The 16274-nt window shown below is 40.9% G+C and overlaps 1 protein-coding gene and 1 long non-coding RNA gene across 9 annotated transcripts; one reads left to right on the top strand and one right to left on the bottom strand.

Annotated features, from left to right (window-relative positions):
- Positions 1-392: 392 nt before the first annotated feature.
- Positions 393-9004, top strand: ZBTB18 (zinc finger and BTB domain containing 18). 8 transcript variants are annotated; one of them, XM_043923627.1, is made up of 5 exons: positions 407-546; positions 2298-2464; positions 2856-2939; positions 4178-4275; positions 5307-9004. In XM_043923627.1, the coding sequence occupies exon 5, from the start codon at positions 5321-5323 to the stop codon at positions 6887-6889; it is 1569 nt and encodes a 522-aa protein (XP_043779562.1). In that variant the 5' UTR covers positions 407-546; positions 2298-2464; positions 2856-2939; positions 4178-4275; positions 5307-5320; the 3' UTR covers positions 6890-9004. The 8 variants fall into 8 exon arrangements, with proteins under 8 accessions (XP_043779561.1, XP_043779562.1, XP_043779560.1 ...); XM_043923625.1 differs by lacking the exon at positions 4178-4275 and having other exon boundaries at positions 2298-2456; XM_043923623.1 differs by lacking the exon at positions 4178-4275 and having other exon boundaries at positions 2298-2460.
- Positions 7746-16070, bottom strand: LOC122707777. Its single transcript, XR_006344912.1, has 2 exons — positions 16011-16070; positions 7746-9825 (listed from the first exon to the last, which is right to left on the bottom strand). It is a non-coding gene; the product is annotated as an uncharacterized LOC122707777 (long non-coding RNA).
- Between the last annotated feature and the right edge of the window lie 204 nt (positions 16071-16274).

Raw genomic sequence — 16274 nt, 5'->3', positions numbered from 1 at the left:
AAAAGCCGCCCTCCTATTGGAGGAGACTGCGTGCGGGAGGCGGGCGGGGAACCCGGTCCGGCCGCTTTCGGTCAATCGCAGCAGCCCAGCGCCGGGAGGGAGGGAAGGAGGGAGGCGCGCAGTTGTGGGGGGGTAACATCTGGCCGGCGCCGCCGCGTGCGTGCGTGGTGCGTCCCCCGCCCCTCCCCCTTGCCCCCCCCCCCCCGCCCCCCGGCCCGGGCTCCGCGCTCGCTCCTCGCTCGCTCGCTCCCTCGCTGTGTCTGGCAGGCTGCGGCCGCCGCTGGGCTGCTGCCATGGGGAGCCGTTGAGAGTGGGGCCTCTTCGCTCCGCCGCGCTCCTCCGGCTGCCAGAGGGGGTGGGCGGGAGGGAGCGAGGGGGCAGGGGGAGCGGGCGACGGAGCCGGGATTGGGGGGCGGGGGGGGCCGGGAGGGAGGGAGGGGGGCCCGCGGAGGAGGAAGCCCACCAAGTCCGGCAGCGGCGGCAGCGGCGGCCGGGAGGCGGAGGACACGGCGGCGGCGGGGACGCGGTGACTTAGGGCCGCTCCGTGTGAGTCCCGGCGCCGGCCCCCGGCCCCGACCCGGCGCCCCCTCCGCACCCGGGGCCCTGGCGGGCGGGGCGCCGGCTGTGCGGCCCCGGCCGGCGGGGCAGGGCGGGCGGGCGACCGGGCCCCGCGAGTGGAGTTAGTTTGTGCGGGTGGAGCTAGGGGTGGCGGGGGGCGCCGCCGCGGCGGGGGCCGGGTGCGGGGCCGGGCCGCCGCAGCTGCGGGTCGGGCGGGGTGCGGCCGGTGCAGCTGCGGCGCGGGGCGCGCTCCGGCCGGTGCAGCTGCGGCGGCGCCTCTCGGGGGAGGGGGGGCGCGGGGCGGGGGCTTGGGAGCGGTGCAGCTGCACGGCGCCGGGACGGCCGCGGCTCCGGGGACCCTTGCAGCTGCGGCGGCGCCTGCGGGGAGGCCCCTCCCGGGCCGGGGCAGTTGGCGGGGGCTCTCGCCGTGGCGGCGGGGAAGCGGTAGCAGCCACCCTCCCCCGGCTTCTTACGACTTTTCTTTTGTTGTTGCCGTGACCCGGGTCTGTTTTCTCGTCTGTTGTTTAAGGTGTTTTCCTGCTGCACCGGCTCTACGCCCTCCACCTCCTTCCCTGTGGTTTAACCTTCCTCTTTCCCCTAGTGTTTTATGCACAGCCAACTACGTAAAAATTTGCATTGCTTCCCACCCCCACCCCCGCCGCCTCCCTGCTCCGCACCCCTGCCCCCACCTCCTTGAAAAACAAAACCCGGCCTCACAAAACCCTCTCCGGACCTGCGGCTGCGAGGCGCAAAGAGGTTGATTTGTGGAGTGGGAGTCGCTAGCCCATTGCGGTGCTCGGGACTCATTAAACTGTCACTCGCCCCCCCCTCCCCCCCGCACTGGATAAATGGGGTGATTAATGTCTGATATATGGGAATGAGGCGAGGGCATTTGTGCAGAATAGGTGGTGTGGCCGAGGAATTTTATCTCCAAGGAGTGCCTCCTGAAATAAGCATTCATAATTATGTCATTCATCGCGAAGTTAGAGAAAGTTGGATTTGTGACTTTGGGAAAGCAAGAAGCACGGGAGAGAGAACCTTGGCCTTTGTTACTCTTTCTTTTAACTCTTGGCCATGGTTTTTCTAATGAGAACACAGTGGTTATCACCAGGACTGTGACACTTGGCGCCTCAGGCCCCAGAGCCTTTTCTGTTCCTCACCCCCACAGGAGCCTGTGCAGACGTATTTGACATTCACAGATGTCGCAGCCCCTTTCAGGGCACCGGTCGGGCCAGCCCGGGTTGCTTTACAATTTCATCAGCCATTCGAAAAGACCCGCACATGTAGCTAAAAAAGTTCCCTAACTTGCTAGACCTAGGTTCCCCCACCCCTTCCCCCTTTCTCCCTGAAAGGTTTTCTTGTGATCAGGAACATTACAGAGTGACCCAAAAAAAGATTGTTATGGGACACAGATCAAGGGGAAGGCAAAGTTCTGCTCTTTCTGAGGGGAAAGTCGGATCAGATACCCAGATGCAGCCTTCATTTTAGGTGGCTGTAGCAGGTTGTCAAGTTTATTAATCTGTCTCATTGAAGTACTTTCCAGGATTTCAGAAAGTGCAGTTTCAGCTTGTTGATACTGAGAGTTGAAATTTGCATTAACTGGCAGTGTGGGAAATTTTACAGAGAAGGTAGTTTTAGATAAGGAGTTATGTAAGGGTGAAATAATGAGAACCAGGTTGAAGTCATAGTTGTGAATAGTCTTCCAACATCCTGAGACATGTATACCATTCTCTCCGCAGAGAGAAAGAAATTAAAGTGCCGTAATAATGTTGAAATGGGACTGGAGATGTCAAATGGGTTGGTTTAAAAATATCCCTGAGCTGCCTTTGAAACTGAACGTTGGAGTTGAATAAAAGTGAATCTGGATTTCCTGAATAGCACCGTGGCAAGTGTGCGCTGTCAGTATGTAAGCCCGTCCACCAACTTAAGACAGAAGTGTTGCTATTCCATAAATACAGTAGAACTCCATATGCTGAGTTTTTCCATTTCTTCTGTTAGAAAGTTTGGGGGAAAAAAAGGGAGACTTTGAAGTATTTTGTTTATACTAACAGAAGAGAAAAGTTCTCCTAAGAAAAAGCTGGTGGCAGGAGTGTAGAGGAGTAGCATATGGCATTAAAAGGAGCACAGCTGGAGGTAGCATTTCCATCTGAACATGATGTCAGAGCAGCTGACAGCCTGCCATCCCTCAGCCTTTTATTCTAACACACAGACAGGGAGTTAGTGTGTGCGGATCTGTGGTGGAGAAGGTATCTCATTCCTCTCTAACATCATCTCCACTTTGCATCTGTCTCTCTTAGTCTGCTTTTTTTCCACCGATGTAACAGACCTGGAGCCAGCGAGACTCAGAGGAAAGGACTTAATCAGGTTTATGTGTCCTAAAGGTAGGAGTAGCAAGAGATTAGATTGAGCATATTTCTGTTTTGGTGTTTTGTTTATTTAATTAAAAAAAAATCACATTACTTTTCTAATCCAGTTTAGGGGTAAAATATGGAATTGAGTATTAAATGAACATCTGATTGGCATTGAAAGTCTTGGGCTTGTTTAGTTTTAATTTTTATCCCTTTTTGCTTGAGCGGTAAAGAACTTTACAGAATATTTCAAGTTTTGAAATGTTAAGAAAGGCTTTGAAATACTGCTTTTTGAGATCACTTCGGATTAAAATGCTTTTTTGTTGTTGTTCACTGCTATTTAGATTCCTTTTGCTTTTGGAGTGGGGGGGAGAAACAGTAAACTGTTTGGAATCCAGCATTCAAACTTATATGAGAAGATTATTCTAGTTAAGAAGCTAGATTGTTGTGTAATTAATTCCACTGTGAAACTTTATTCTTCAAAACATTCAGCAGCACTACTTACTGAAACATACAGCTGTAGTGCTTTTGAAACCGAAGGTTTTTTTTTACAAGAAAAGAAAAAAAAAAAAAAAAAACTTTTGTCCCCAGGAGAATAGTTTGACTGGTTTCCTCATTTCTCTCTCAAATATATACTTAAGAGATCTTTTATTTCAGCATAACGATAATTATTTGCAGGAGTTTTTGTGTTAGCGACTAATTTAGAACTTGTAGATTTGAGCTGCCTGAATTGGCCAGACAGCTGTAATCGCACTCCTCTATTCTTAATCTCTTTATCTGGGCAGCAGCTGCCATATGGCCACAGTCAGCTGGATCAGATGTTTATAAGCTTCCTTCTTCGTCCCTCTCTGTCCTCTCAGCCTCCTAATTTGATCACGGCTACCTTGTGAGCTGCCCTCCAATCTTTATTTTTAGCCCTCTCAAGGATTAGGATTGATGTTAGCTGTGGGGCACTTAAAGTGATTGTATTGTAAATCTTGGTTTATTCTAGCAGTGGCATCTTGCAGAATGTATTGGGTTTGGCTGAAAGTTTTAGTCCATCTTGGGCAAAGTGTAGAAGCAGCAGGGAAGTAATTTTTAAATACTAAATTAATACGTATCCATTCCCCAAATGCACTTTTTGAGCTGGGTGATGTGGAACTTTGATTCTAGTCATAGGAAAGGGGAAGTCGGGCTTTCTGTATTTTTAAGGAGTTGAATTTTGCAGTTGAATTTTGACCCTTTTGTACATCTGCGTCTCCCCCTCCCTCCATTTTACCCTCTTTCACCAGAAAATAAGGGCAACAATGCACATTTGAAAGAATAAAGACTATTGGGAGAACAGAATATATCAAGTTATGTTGAAACAAAGTATTTTCTGTTGACTGAGGTATGTCAGAGTAAAAAAAAAAAATTGTTTCTCTTTTACTAGCAAGGCTTTTTTTTGGTATGTGGAACCTGTACAGCTTTTGAGTTTCATTTGAATGTAATATGCCTTTATTTAAAAGTTTGTATTAATTTTAATATGGAGCTCATTTTGCTATGCAACAGATCAAAGTTTAGATGAGAATTTTCAGAGTTAAATAAAGCCCTTCTGGTTTTTAATATTCTAAATGTACAGATTTTACAAAGAAATACAACCATTTCTTTTCTCAATTCATAAAAAAAAATTTTGGATTTGTTCATAGTAAGGATGATCTTTTCCATCTGTTCATGTAGTTCCTTCTGATCTCGTACATGTGTGCTATACCTGCAAATCTTAAGGCATTAACATCTGTTTTTATACACAGGGCTTTTGTTGTTTTAACACTCTGACTTTAAAAGTAAGTTGTTTGCTGATTTCTGGACTAATTATGCAATTTCATTTTTTTTCCCTTGATTCAGCCAAATGTGTGTGTTTAAATCCTGCTTTCTAAGTGCAGTCAGGTATCAAAAGTAATAAAAAAGGATGGTTGAACAAGTTTCCTGAATCTTCCAGAATGTGTTGTCGACTTTTCTTTGTTCATTATTTGAGTTGTTCCCTTTGAAAATAAAGCTATCTTGTAGGTTTTGTAGGACATAATTTGATGATTAGCGTTAGTTAAATTGCTTCTGAAAGAGACGTAAATTCTTACTTTCAGTAAGAGACTGTATTGAAATGAAGACTTTTAAAACTTGACTAAAAGTTCAGGGAAGATGGAGACGCATCAGGCTGGAGTGAGAAGTTTCGAAAGCGTACATTTTTCTTCTCACATTTGGTTTTGTGTGTGTGTGTGTGTGTGTGTGTGTGTGATTTGGTAGTGCTTGGGTCATAAGCCTGATTAAAATTCAGGGACATGTACCTCCGAGGCCCAAGCTGATTTTTTTTTTTTTAAAGTGGGGACTAGAGCATTGAAAAGTTGTTCCTAACCAGACTCTCATGAGAAATTTCTCTCTTCCCAGGTTATGAAGACAGTATGGAGTTTCCAGACCATAGTAGACATTTGCTGCAGTGTCTGAGCGAGCAGAGACATCAGGGTTTTCTTTGTGACTGCACTGTTCTGGTGGGAGATGCCCAGTTCCGAGCGCACCGCGCTGTACTGGCTTCATGCAGCATGTATTTCCACCTCTTTTACAAGGACCAGCTGGACAAAAGAGACATTGTTCATCTGAACAGCGACATTGTTACAGCCCCAGCCTTCGCTCTCCTGCTTGAATTCATGTATGAAGGGAAACTCCAGTTCAAAGACTTGCCCATTGAAGACGTGCTAGCAGCTGCCAGTTATCTCCACATGTATGACATTGTCAAAGTCTGCAAAAAGAAGCTGAAAGAGAAAGCCACCACGGAGGCAGACAGCACCAAAAAGGAAGAAGATGCTTCAAGTTGTTCGGACAAAGTCGAGAGCCTCTCGGATGGCAGCAGCCACATGGCAGGCGATTTGCCCAGTGATGAAGATGAAGGGGAAGATGAAAAACTGAACATCTTGCCCAGCAAAAGGGACTTGGCGGCCGAGCCTGGGAACATGTGGATGCGATTGCCCTCGGACTCAGCAGGCATCCCCCAGGCTGGCGGAGAGGCAGAGCCACACGCCACAGCAGCTGGAAAAACAGTAGCCAGCCCCTGCAGCTCAACAGAGTCTTTGTCCCAGAGGTCTGTCACCTCCGTGAGGGATTCGGCAGATGTTGACTGTGTGCTGGACCTGTCTGTCAAGTCCAGCCTTTCAGGAGTTGAAAATCTGAACAGCTCTTATTTCTCTTCACAGGACGTGCTGAGAAGCAACCTGGTGCAGGTGAAGGTGGAGAAAGAGGCTTCCTGTGATGAGAGTGATGTTGGCACTAATGACTATGACATGGAACATAGCACTGTGAAAGAGAGTGTGAGCACTAATAACAGGGTACAGTATGAGCCGGCCCATCTGGCTCCTCTGAGGGAGGACTCGGTCCTGAGGGAGCTGGAGCGGGAGGACAAAGCCAGCGACGACGAGATGATGACCCCCGAGAGCGAGCGGGTCCAGGTGGAGGGCGGCATGGAGAGCAGCCTGCTGCCCTACGTCTCCAACATCCTGAGCCCGGCCGGCCAGATCTTCATGTGCCCCCTGTGCAACAAGGTCTTCCCCAGCCCGCACATCCTGCAGATCCACCTGAGCACGCACTTCCGCGAGCAGGACGGCCTGCGCAGCAAGCCGGCCGCCGACGTCAACGTGCCCACCTGCTCGCTGTGCGGCAAGACGTTCTCCTGCATGTACACCCTGAAGCGCCACGAGAGGACTCACTCGGGCGAGAAGCCCTACACGTGCACGCAGTGCGGCAAGAGCTTCCAGTACTCGCACAACCTGAGCCGCCACGCCGTGGTGCACACGCGCGAGAAGCCGCACGCCTGCAAGTGGTGCGAGCGCAGGTTCACGCAGTCCGGGGACCTGTACCGGCACATCCGCAAGTTCCACTGTGAGTTGGTGAACTCCTTGTCGGTCAAAAGCGAGGCGCTGAGCCTGCCCGCGGTCAGAGACTGGACCTTAGAAGATAGCTCTCAAGAACTCTGGAAATAATTTTATATATATATATATAAATAATATATATATACCTATATATAAATAGATCTCTATATAGTTGTGGTACGGTCTAAAAGCAGTCTCGTTTCCTGGAACTGAAAGGTTGGGATATTAACTTGTTTTTGCACTTTAGAATAGCATGAGAATCTCACTAATTTAGCATCCTGATTAAAGAAACTTTAGAGCAAGTCGGCGAATAGAGAGGTGTTTTTTTCTTCCTTTCTTTCGAGGGGGTAGGGGAAGTAAGCCAATAAGAACCTTTGAAACAAATCGTCCTATCACAAAATGCTTTCATAGGGTCTGTTTTGTCAGCACTGCGGTGTCTTTTGAGCTCTCTCCTTTTTCCCACTTTTTCTTTTTTTTAAAGTAGAAATTCCCTCCAGTTTTATTAGCCTCTTTATATGTCTCAAATTGCATGAATCTTTTCTGGCTGTTGGAAACCTGAATGCTTTTAGACCCAAATGGAAAATTTCTGAAATGCTGGATTATCTATTTTTAAACAAGCAGTTGACTTAAAACTTTCTGTGGCAACTTCTGGTTTTCTGACGGTTCCCAATGAGAGAAATTCTGAAAGTACACTGGGATCACTGGGACGCTGTCTTTGTGAAGGTTTGCTTGGGATGAAAAAGGATATTGCAGCTTCAGCAGTGTTGAACTGTGTGTTGAAAAATGTGAATTACTGTTATTGTATACTGTAATTGATTACATGGGCTGGGGGGGGTGTCAAAGGACTTGACAGGTTGTGTTGATGCTCTTAGTTGAGTCTTGAAAAGTAAATATTAACGCTACAGAAATGCATGAGTTTCGATATATTTTTTGTCTTTGTTTGCATTGTATAACTTTAACGAGTGAGTTTAAAATTATTTAATTTCCTTAGAGAAATAGCACCATTTGGAGAAAAAAAACCTGGTGTTATGAAGAACGTTAATGCACTGTTTTTATTTTTATTTTATATAATTTAAATTGACTTTCCCACTGTCTTTAAGTTGAAACTGTTAAGCTGAATAAAAACTTAAGCTGCAAATTGATAACTTCGCTACATAACAAGGAAAATATAAATGTTTACAAACGGCTTAAAGATCTGCATGTGCAGTGTGCATTTATAACAAAACTTCTAATTGCACAAAACCCAGGCCAGCTCAAAGTTTAGATGTACACATTTACCCAGTTGAGCGTTTTTAGAGTTAACTACTGCACAAATTGACAATAGGTCATTCTCTTTTTTTTTTTTCCTCCCCTTTTCTTTCTCTCCCCTTCTTCCTTTCCCTCCCTTCCTCCCTCCATCCCTTACCCCCCCATCCCCCCCCACACCCCCAACTCATGAAAAGATTCTATGGACTGAAAAAGCCCCAGGCTGAATGGACTGGACTGCCTTGATTGACACGGGGAAGGGGGTTAGTAGACTATGTGTATCGCGGCAGCAGAGGCTGCAGCCCAACGTGTGGTTTCGATGACCAGCACGCAGGGTAAAAGCATTTTGCACAGTGTTTGTTTTCCTGTCTTGCACTTACAAATAAGGTCTATGGGAGTAGCATGGAAAACGTTTGCTGTTTTTCCCTTTTTTTTTTTTTTAAATTGCTTTTGTTTAAAATTTGATCGCCTTAACTACTGTAAACATAGCCTATTTTTGTGCTTAAGATACTGAATGGAAAACTCCATTGTGTGTTGCTGGACTGTTTTGGAAATATTTGGTCAAATGTGTGTTAATTTGGCTGTAATGGCATTTAAAGCAAACAAACAAACAAAAAAAGCTGTGAAAATGGCCTTGGAGCATTATCTTTAGTTACTTGAAGAGTTTCTAGTTTTTTTAAAGTACAGTTTATGTTAAGATAATTTTTATTAATTTAGAGAAGACAATCAATGTCTGTGAGAAAACGGACTTTCTTTTGGATTTTTTTTTGTGGTCATTGTGAGTGATTGCTTTTTCCTTTTATTAGTTTCACATTCTTCCTTTGTTCTAAAACTTAGACTGACATCTAGCTTTGACAATCATAGTATGTTTTATTTTCCTGAGGGGGGAATAACTTATAATGCTGTTTAGTTTTGTACTATTGGTGTGTTGGTGAATTTTTAAACTGTGTGCTAACTGCAATAAATTATATGAACTGAGAATTCTTGTGTGTTTTCAAAATTGTGATTATGTACCCTATAGATCCTAAATATGTATCATACATGGCATCTTTATTTTTAATATTAATTCTGTTCAGAGCTTATGAATTATTAGATTACCTTAAATCACTCAGATAGAAGTGTTCAAACATTTTGCTTCTAGTCATTTAAGAAGATTCTATATGCACATTAAAAAAAATGTGATCCATTTTCTACAACCTGGATTGGGAACGTGAAGGTGGCAGCATAGATTTTTCATAATACACTGTACAACTACTAATCCATACACCATAAGTCATATTTTCATGGGTAATCTTAAGTTGATTGGTCAAATCTATTTTTCTGTGTTCTGGCTTAAGTGGAAAATTGTAGGAGACCGGATGTCTTAATTTGGAAAACTGCTTGGCTAATGACTGGAATTTTAGGCAATTGAATTAGCAGGCATTCGCTTGTTCAAGAATAGCTGTATACATCCTCTTTGTTGCTGGGAGAAGTCAAAAGTTCTCAGGTTTTAATTCTTAAGTTTTAACTTTAAAATGTGATTAAGTACATGCAACCATTTAAAAAACTGTTCCCTAATTTTTGTGATCGTCCCAACTTCATACTTGCCTGATGGGTCTTGTCAGGGTGAGAAACATTTGCTGGTTGACCTAAAGAATTGACAGAACACTCACTCACACATGCTGAGGGTCCAGTTGTCTTTAAGTGTGAGCAGAGCTGGCACTGACCTGAGAGTTTTTATAAATTCTGGAATCTATAATTGTCCATACTCTTCCAGGATTTACATAATTTATAATTGCCCATTCCTCTATCCTTAAAGGTACCTATGAAAATACAGTTTTACATGATTAATGTCAAAATTAAATACATTTATATTAAATGATCTATAGTAAGGTTAATATTCTTAATTTCTGTAGAAATGGTATATAAGGCGTAGAGCTTGAAAGTGTACCATATGTAAGTTCCCTGTTGTCTTTGGATGGGAATCCCAAAAGATTATAAAGCACCATCAGTAGTTTACTACTTGGGATCCTACCTTTCCCTTTTTTTTTTTGGTTGACACAGTATTTCAGTTACATGAAACTCACTTGGTTTTAACCAACCAAACATTGTTTGACATGAAAGGAGAATGTACATTTGAGTTCCACAAAATAAATTTCTTGGGCAGTTAGTTACGGGGTGGGAGGGTGAGTAGGACCTGTGTCTTCAGTTTTTATGCTATCTGGTCAGAGTGTCTCGAAGCTTTCAGAAGATGTTAAGAGTTATAATTTAGTTCCACAGACTAGCATCTAATTTTAAATGAGCATTATTTTAAACTTAGCTGGATACACTTACAAAAAGAGTGTTTTGACATGAAATTTGGAAGAAGTAACTCCTTAAAACACTTCTTACAAAACTAGAACAATTACACAAATCACCACATTTGATAAGTGAAGGAATCAGTTGTTCATTCACTACGTTTTTACAAAAGGAAATTAATTTGTCATGTAATCATGTTGGAAACCATTCAAATTGATCTCACCTTTGACATCGGGCTGATACATAAGTATACTTTAAATATGGGGTTTCATTTACTTTTGAAAACATCTGTTTCTTTCAGATAATCAATTATGCCCTAGATTCATGTGGGTCCTGCTTTGTGTGTAAGGTGTACCCTGGGGAATATCCAAGAGCTATCCAATGTTAAGGATACTGGTTTTGGATTTCCTTTCTGGTTAATTATGCTATCAGATTAATAGGTGAATCAAGTAGAGTTTTTTTTTTTTTTTCAATAGACATGATCTACAAACATGTTTTTGGAAGATTAGGAAAAGATGAACATTTTACTAAAATTATATAATAGCTCACATTAAAATGGCTGAAATACTCATTTTTTTCCAGGTAAAACAAAAATTTTGAACTGTTATCAAAGAAAACAATTGGTTTTCTTAACAAGAAGTAATACAACTAAAAAAAATCTTGAATCTCCCAAGTTTGATCAATAGAACACCAAACATAAAAACTTCACTTTAAAAGTCCTATTGTACCAGATAAGAATTTTTTACAAGAATCTTATCATCTCAAAATTTATTGTATGACTACATTTTATTCTTATAAAAGCTTAAAGCATTCTTTCATTTCTAATATGAGGGAAACTCACATATGTCTGGATAGGAAACTCAAATTTTAGTTTTAATTTGTAAGTATTGATCTAAATTTTCATTGTAATTATTTCAGTGTTTGAAACTTACTAATAAGGTATAGTGATAGAGGAAGTGTGAAGTTTGAAATCCTGGACTGGAAAACTCGATCCTTTTCTTTAATGTCATTTGACATGAAAACGCTAGAAATAACACCATTTTTATTTTTTAAAAAAATAATTATTTTTTAAAAGCAAGTTTTAGGAGTTTCATTCTGGCTAGTAGTCCAAATTTATTACACTGATAGGATTTTGTCCCTTATGTTAAAAATGTCGTACTCTGACCTGCCGAAACGTGGCAAAATATCTTTGTAGGTGATCCTTTGGTCCAAAATGTAGAACCACTTGTCTTTTGACTTTGTCAATGTAGTTACGTAGAAAGAAACACTGTATGTTTCTAGCCTTCCCAACTCCTTCTTAGATTTTTTTTAATATAAAAAGAGGGCTAAAGTAATCAGATCATACTGATGACACTGGAGGTTTTTAGAAATATTAGTTTATTTACAGAGACATTTTAGAAGTGAAACTTTTAGCATTTTGCAAACTGATCCGTTAAAAATCTTAATGTTTGTAATTCCTTGTGAAAGAAACTGAACTCCATATATAAAACATTGTAACAAGGAACGGTGAGGTCATAGAAATGAAAGTTGAAAAGTTGCTCATTTAAGCCCAATTAAAAGTGTCTGCTTACACTAAATAATTTGTTGATTTAATTGTTTAGATAATTCAGGCTCATAGAATCCTAAATATTCAAGCACTTGAAAGAAATCTGATTATTTTTTAGAGAAACTATCTAGTTGACTTTCCTGGTTCTATTCTAATATTTACTGACTGTTAATCACGATCTCTGGGTTTATGTGAAGGGTAGTTTGCAAAATGATGCTGTCAAAACTAAAATTTTCTTGAATTTTCAGGTACTTGTCCCTGCCACCCACCCTTTCTAATTATCTTCAGAAATGGGTTTGCAGTTGAACTCGCATTTTGCTATAGGAGGCAATTCTGTCTAGTTCGTTTGGCATGAGAGGAGCAAAAACCCAATTTGGCTTTAAAATGTAGCACATTAGTCAGTAACAGTTTCAGTGAGGATATTTAGAGTGGCTTTGAGAGGCCGTGTGACACAGATAGAGAGTCCATGCATGGAAGCGATTTATTTACAGTTTATTATAATCTCTGTAGTTAATCATTAAATCAAGTAGTTTTTATTCAATGTCAATATGCATGCTTAACATGACTATATAGGAATTTTAAAAAAGACATAGTGGCCTAAATATTCACATTTGTAAAAAAGTATATTTGCAGTTAATATGAAGTAGTACATGAAAAATGTATTTGAATATTTGTAAACTTTTATAGGCTGGATTAACTCTTGTTGCTTGAATACATAATCATGTAAGTACAATGATACTGAACTTGAAAGACTAGCATAACCTTATTTATGTGTGCTGTGACAAATCAGAGCTAACTTTTGGTATAACAGAGCTTAAAAGAATAAAACTTAACCATGTAGAATTTTAAAATATAGATTACTTGAAACTATGTATAAATAAGGACATATTCAGCTCATTAAAAAAAAAATCATACCTTGGTTCACTTCACCTTTGAGGGGATTACCAAACACCCTGACATTTAGTTATATATGTCTATTGCTCTGAAATGATCTGTGATTAAAGTAGGAGCATTTAAGCTTTTAATCTAAATTTCTTAAAAACAGAAAAATTATATGCATATTATATGTATGTACATAATGTACCTTTTTTTGTGGATCATTTATTTGGAACTGTGTTGTGCAAACGAGCTCTTTGGTAATACTGAAATGCCTATTAAATGTTTACCAGACAGGCAACAATGCTTCCTAGAGTGTCTATTTGGATAAGTTTTAGAAAAGCACAATGATACAATAATAGATAATTAAAACATTTAAGAAAAACATTTATTGTTTGTGAACCATAGCCACAGAAGTTTGTGCCATCTATTCATTTTTAGGGGAAAAAAATCCATTTCTTCTCATTTATAGCTGTTTCTCTGTGTACTTAAAATCCTCACTGAATACAAGAAATTTGAGCATAAAACCGTATTCCAAGAAAATAATTTATAAGGTTATTTCTATAACTAATTGCCTTTGAGAAAGAGGGTCTCTTAAGTATGACAGGAGGGAGTATAGGTTCATATTCAAAGCATAGACATTATACACATGCCTTTATTGTAAAATTTAAGGTCTCTTCAGAATCCCCAAGATCTTGCAATTGAATAAATGAAAAAGAAACTAAAGGCTCGCAGATGGACTACCCTTTAGGTTTTTATTTTTGTTGAGATGCAAACTAAAATTCATATTTTGTAGTCTGCTCTGTTTTTCTCAGTGTCTTTTATTAATTATAAGAGGACAAATTTTATGCATTGCATAATTTTGGACACCATTGCAATGGACTTTTTTCAACCAATTTATTTTTATGTGTGAATTTCTACCATTTTGTAAAAATTAAAGTACATTTGAATGAAAACTACATCTGAGGTTGGCCCTATTTATCACTCTGCACCAGCAACTCACAGACATATATCCAAAGTCAGAGCCTGTGGACCCAGGAGCTGAGGCATTTTCAGGTGCTCAGTATAATAAACCACATCGAACTCTATGAAATCCTTAGGTTAAGAGAAAAAAGAGGATATGTTGAGGCACAATGAAGTTTTGTTTTTCATGCTAAGTGTGAAGTCTAGAAAACGTGGTAATTTCTCACATTCTATTTATGTTATTTGACTTGAGGGATGCCTCAAAGCAGTACTAGAATCACTTATGTGCAAAAGGGGGAGGGAGGGTGGGTTTGTCATCTATTCAATTTGCTTTGTAAAGGTGCTTATCTTGCAGTAAAAATAATACTTTAGTCAAAATACAGGCGGCTTGTAGGCTTGACCAGCATGGAAGAATTTTAAATGATTGAAGTGTTTCTGTTTAAAAGTCAGTCAAACAACGCCCTCGAAGTATGAGGCAATCAATCCTCATATTGTTATTCCTATTTAATGATACATGTATAATTTTTTCTCTCTCCTAAAATAACATAACTCTTAAGCCGTATAAACAAAAACATTTCCCAGCTTACATCTGGATCCTGAATTTTAAAATTTGCATTCTGGACTGGTTGCTTTTAAAATAATGAGTTAATTTTGTTATTCAAATTGCAAAAATCTAATGGCCAGAATGGCCCAATTATTCCCCATTATTTGAAGACCTGTGTTGTGTGTCTGATATTCTCCCCTTACAAGTTGCTGTATCACATCCTTCCTAAAAATCACAGAAACTTACAGCTGGACAGGGCAAAAGTGATTTCCAGTTTTTTCATCCTAAAAGTGAAAGAGCAGGTACTGGGTGAGGCCATAAGAGAAGGGAAGAGGGTCCAGACTACTTTGCAAACATTTCATACATTCCCCAAACCTTTAGTTATCTATCATTTTAGACATGAGGTTTGGTTTTTTTTTTTTTCCTCTCTTTAGAGGCACATGGAGGCTGAATTCCTTATTCGGGGCATATCTTTGATCAAGTCTGAATCTGAAATCAGCATTCTGGTTATGCCCAAATGGTAAAGTTTGCAGTATGTTAATAGATATTTACCATGATTGCACTTACCATTGTCTGCTATATATATTTACAAGTTGAACCTAAGGTTGGAATTATGCTATTTCTCTTCCTTAGATCCTATCAACTATTAAAAACATTATCACAGTAGAGCACTCTCTCCTAAGAGTGTAGAGGACATGTTTTGGCGCCTCTACCTTGGGCTTCCCAAGAACTGAGACCCTGGCAGGATTCTTCCCACTGACACACCCTCCCTCTCTACTCCCAGTCATGAAAGGGGTTGCTTAGGTTTCCAAACATGTTACTAGTTCAACCACGACGAGGCACTGCTACTTGCAGGCTAGTAAGTGCAGGGCCGACAGAACTGTTCCTGGATATAGAGGGAGGGAAGAAACATGGATTCACGACAGAGGGTGGCAGCCAGACAGGAACCTCAAAACTTGTTTGCTGCTGAAAGGGGAAAATTGAATAATTTCCCACTTATCTGAGAACTGGCCTTGGTTACTTGGAATGTTTTTCACCCCTGTCTCTCAGTATCATCTGCTTTAGAGAAAGAAGGCTTAAGGGAAAGTTAGTGAAGTTCTACCAGCCCACCCTGATTTCCCCACTTGTAAGAAAGACCAGAAAAATAATACCCTTATCATCTCCTTCCTTAGAATAGTGTGCAAATGAATTTGCAAAAGTATTAAGCTCTCAGAAAAAAAAAAATGTTATATACATTTGCAGAGACTTCACTATTATAATGATTATTATTTTTTATGCCAAAGTGAAGTTTCCTTATCATAAAGCCTTCTTATCAATGTGGGTTTTTTTTTTTTCATGTGAATTTTTATGATTTAAGTTCATTGGGCACTAACCGTCTCAACTTTATTCTGGTTTTAAGCAGGCCCTGAGGAAAGCAAGTTCTACATGATATGTGAAAGTCCAAGCACCATAGGAATGAAAAAGATCCTACAGTCTCAGATAGGTAAGTATGCCCTAACCCTCATAGAACTTACATCGTACTTTTGGTTCCCATAGATGAATGTCCCAAGCCCTTTCAACTCTCTATCTGATTAATCCAAAAACCTAAGCTGGAGATGTATTTTTCTCTTAAGGCTGGAGAGACCAAGACTGAAAGCTTCAGTTTATATTTAATCTTGCATCATAAAATTAAAAAAATAAAAACCCAGCATGATTAATATATATAATGATAAGGAACAAGGGCAACTCCCCAGAGAGGCACATATATTAAAATGATTTCCCCAGAGATTTAAATGACTTACTGATCTCACCAGGAGAAGGTGGCACATGCCAGATCAGAGCCCAGAGCCTCTCCATCTCAGGCCTCACATCACTGATGTGCTATTTTATGTGTCGCTAGAGCCACATCGTGGTACACTGCAAATCTGTGGTCAAACCGCCTCCTTGAGACTACTTCTGTTAGGAGGAAGATGCACCTGGTGAAAGTCCACAACTCGATGGAATGCAGTGCTCTGCGCCTTATAAGGAAACTATGAGTAAATATTGCCCAGATCAAGCTTACGATC

This window comes from Cervus elaphus, chromosome 14 (assembly GCF_910594005.1).
Source record: "Cervus elaphus chromosome 14, mCerEla1.1, whole genome shotgun sequence".
Classification (NCBI taxonomy): domain Eukaryota; kingdom Metazoa; phylum Chordata; class Mammalia; order Artiodactyla; family Cervidae; genus Cervus; species Cervus elaphus.
Note: the sequence above shows the minus strand (reverse complement) of the source record. Positions and strands in the feature narration are given on the sequence as shown.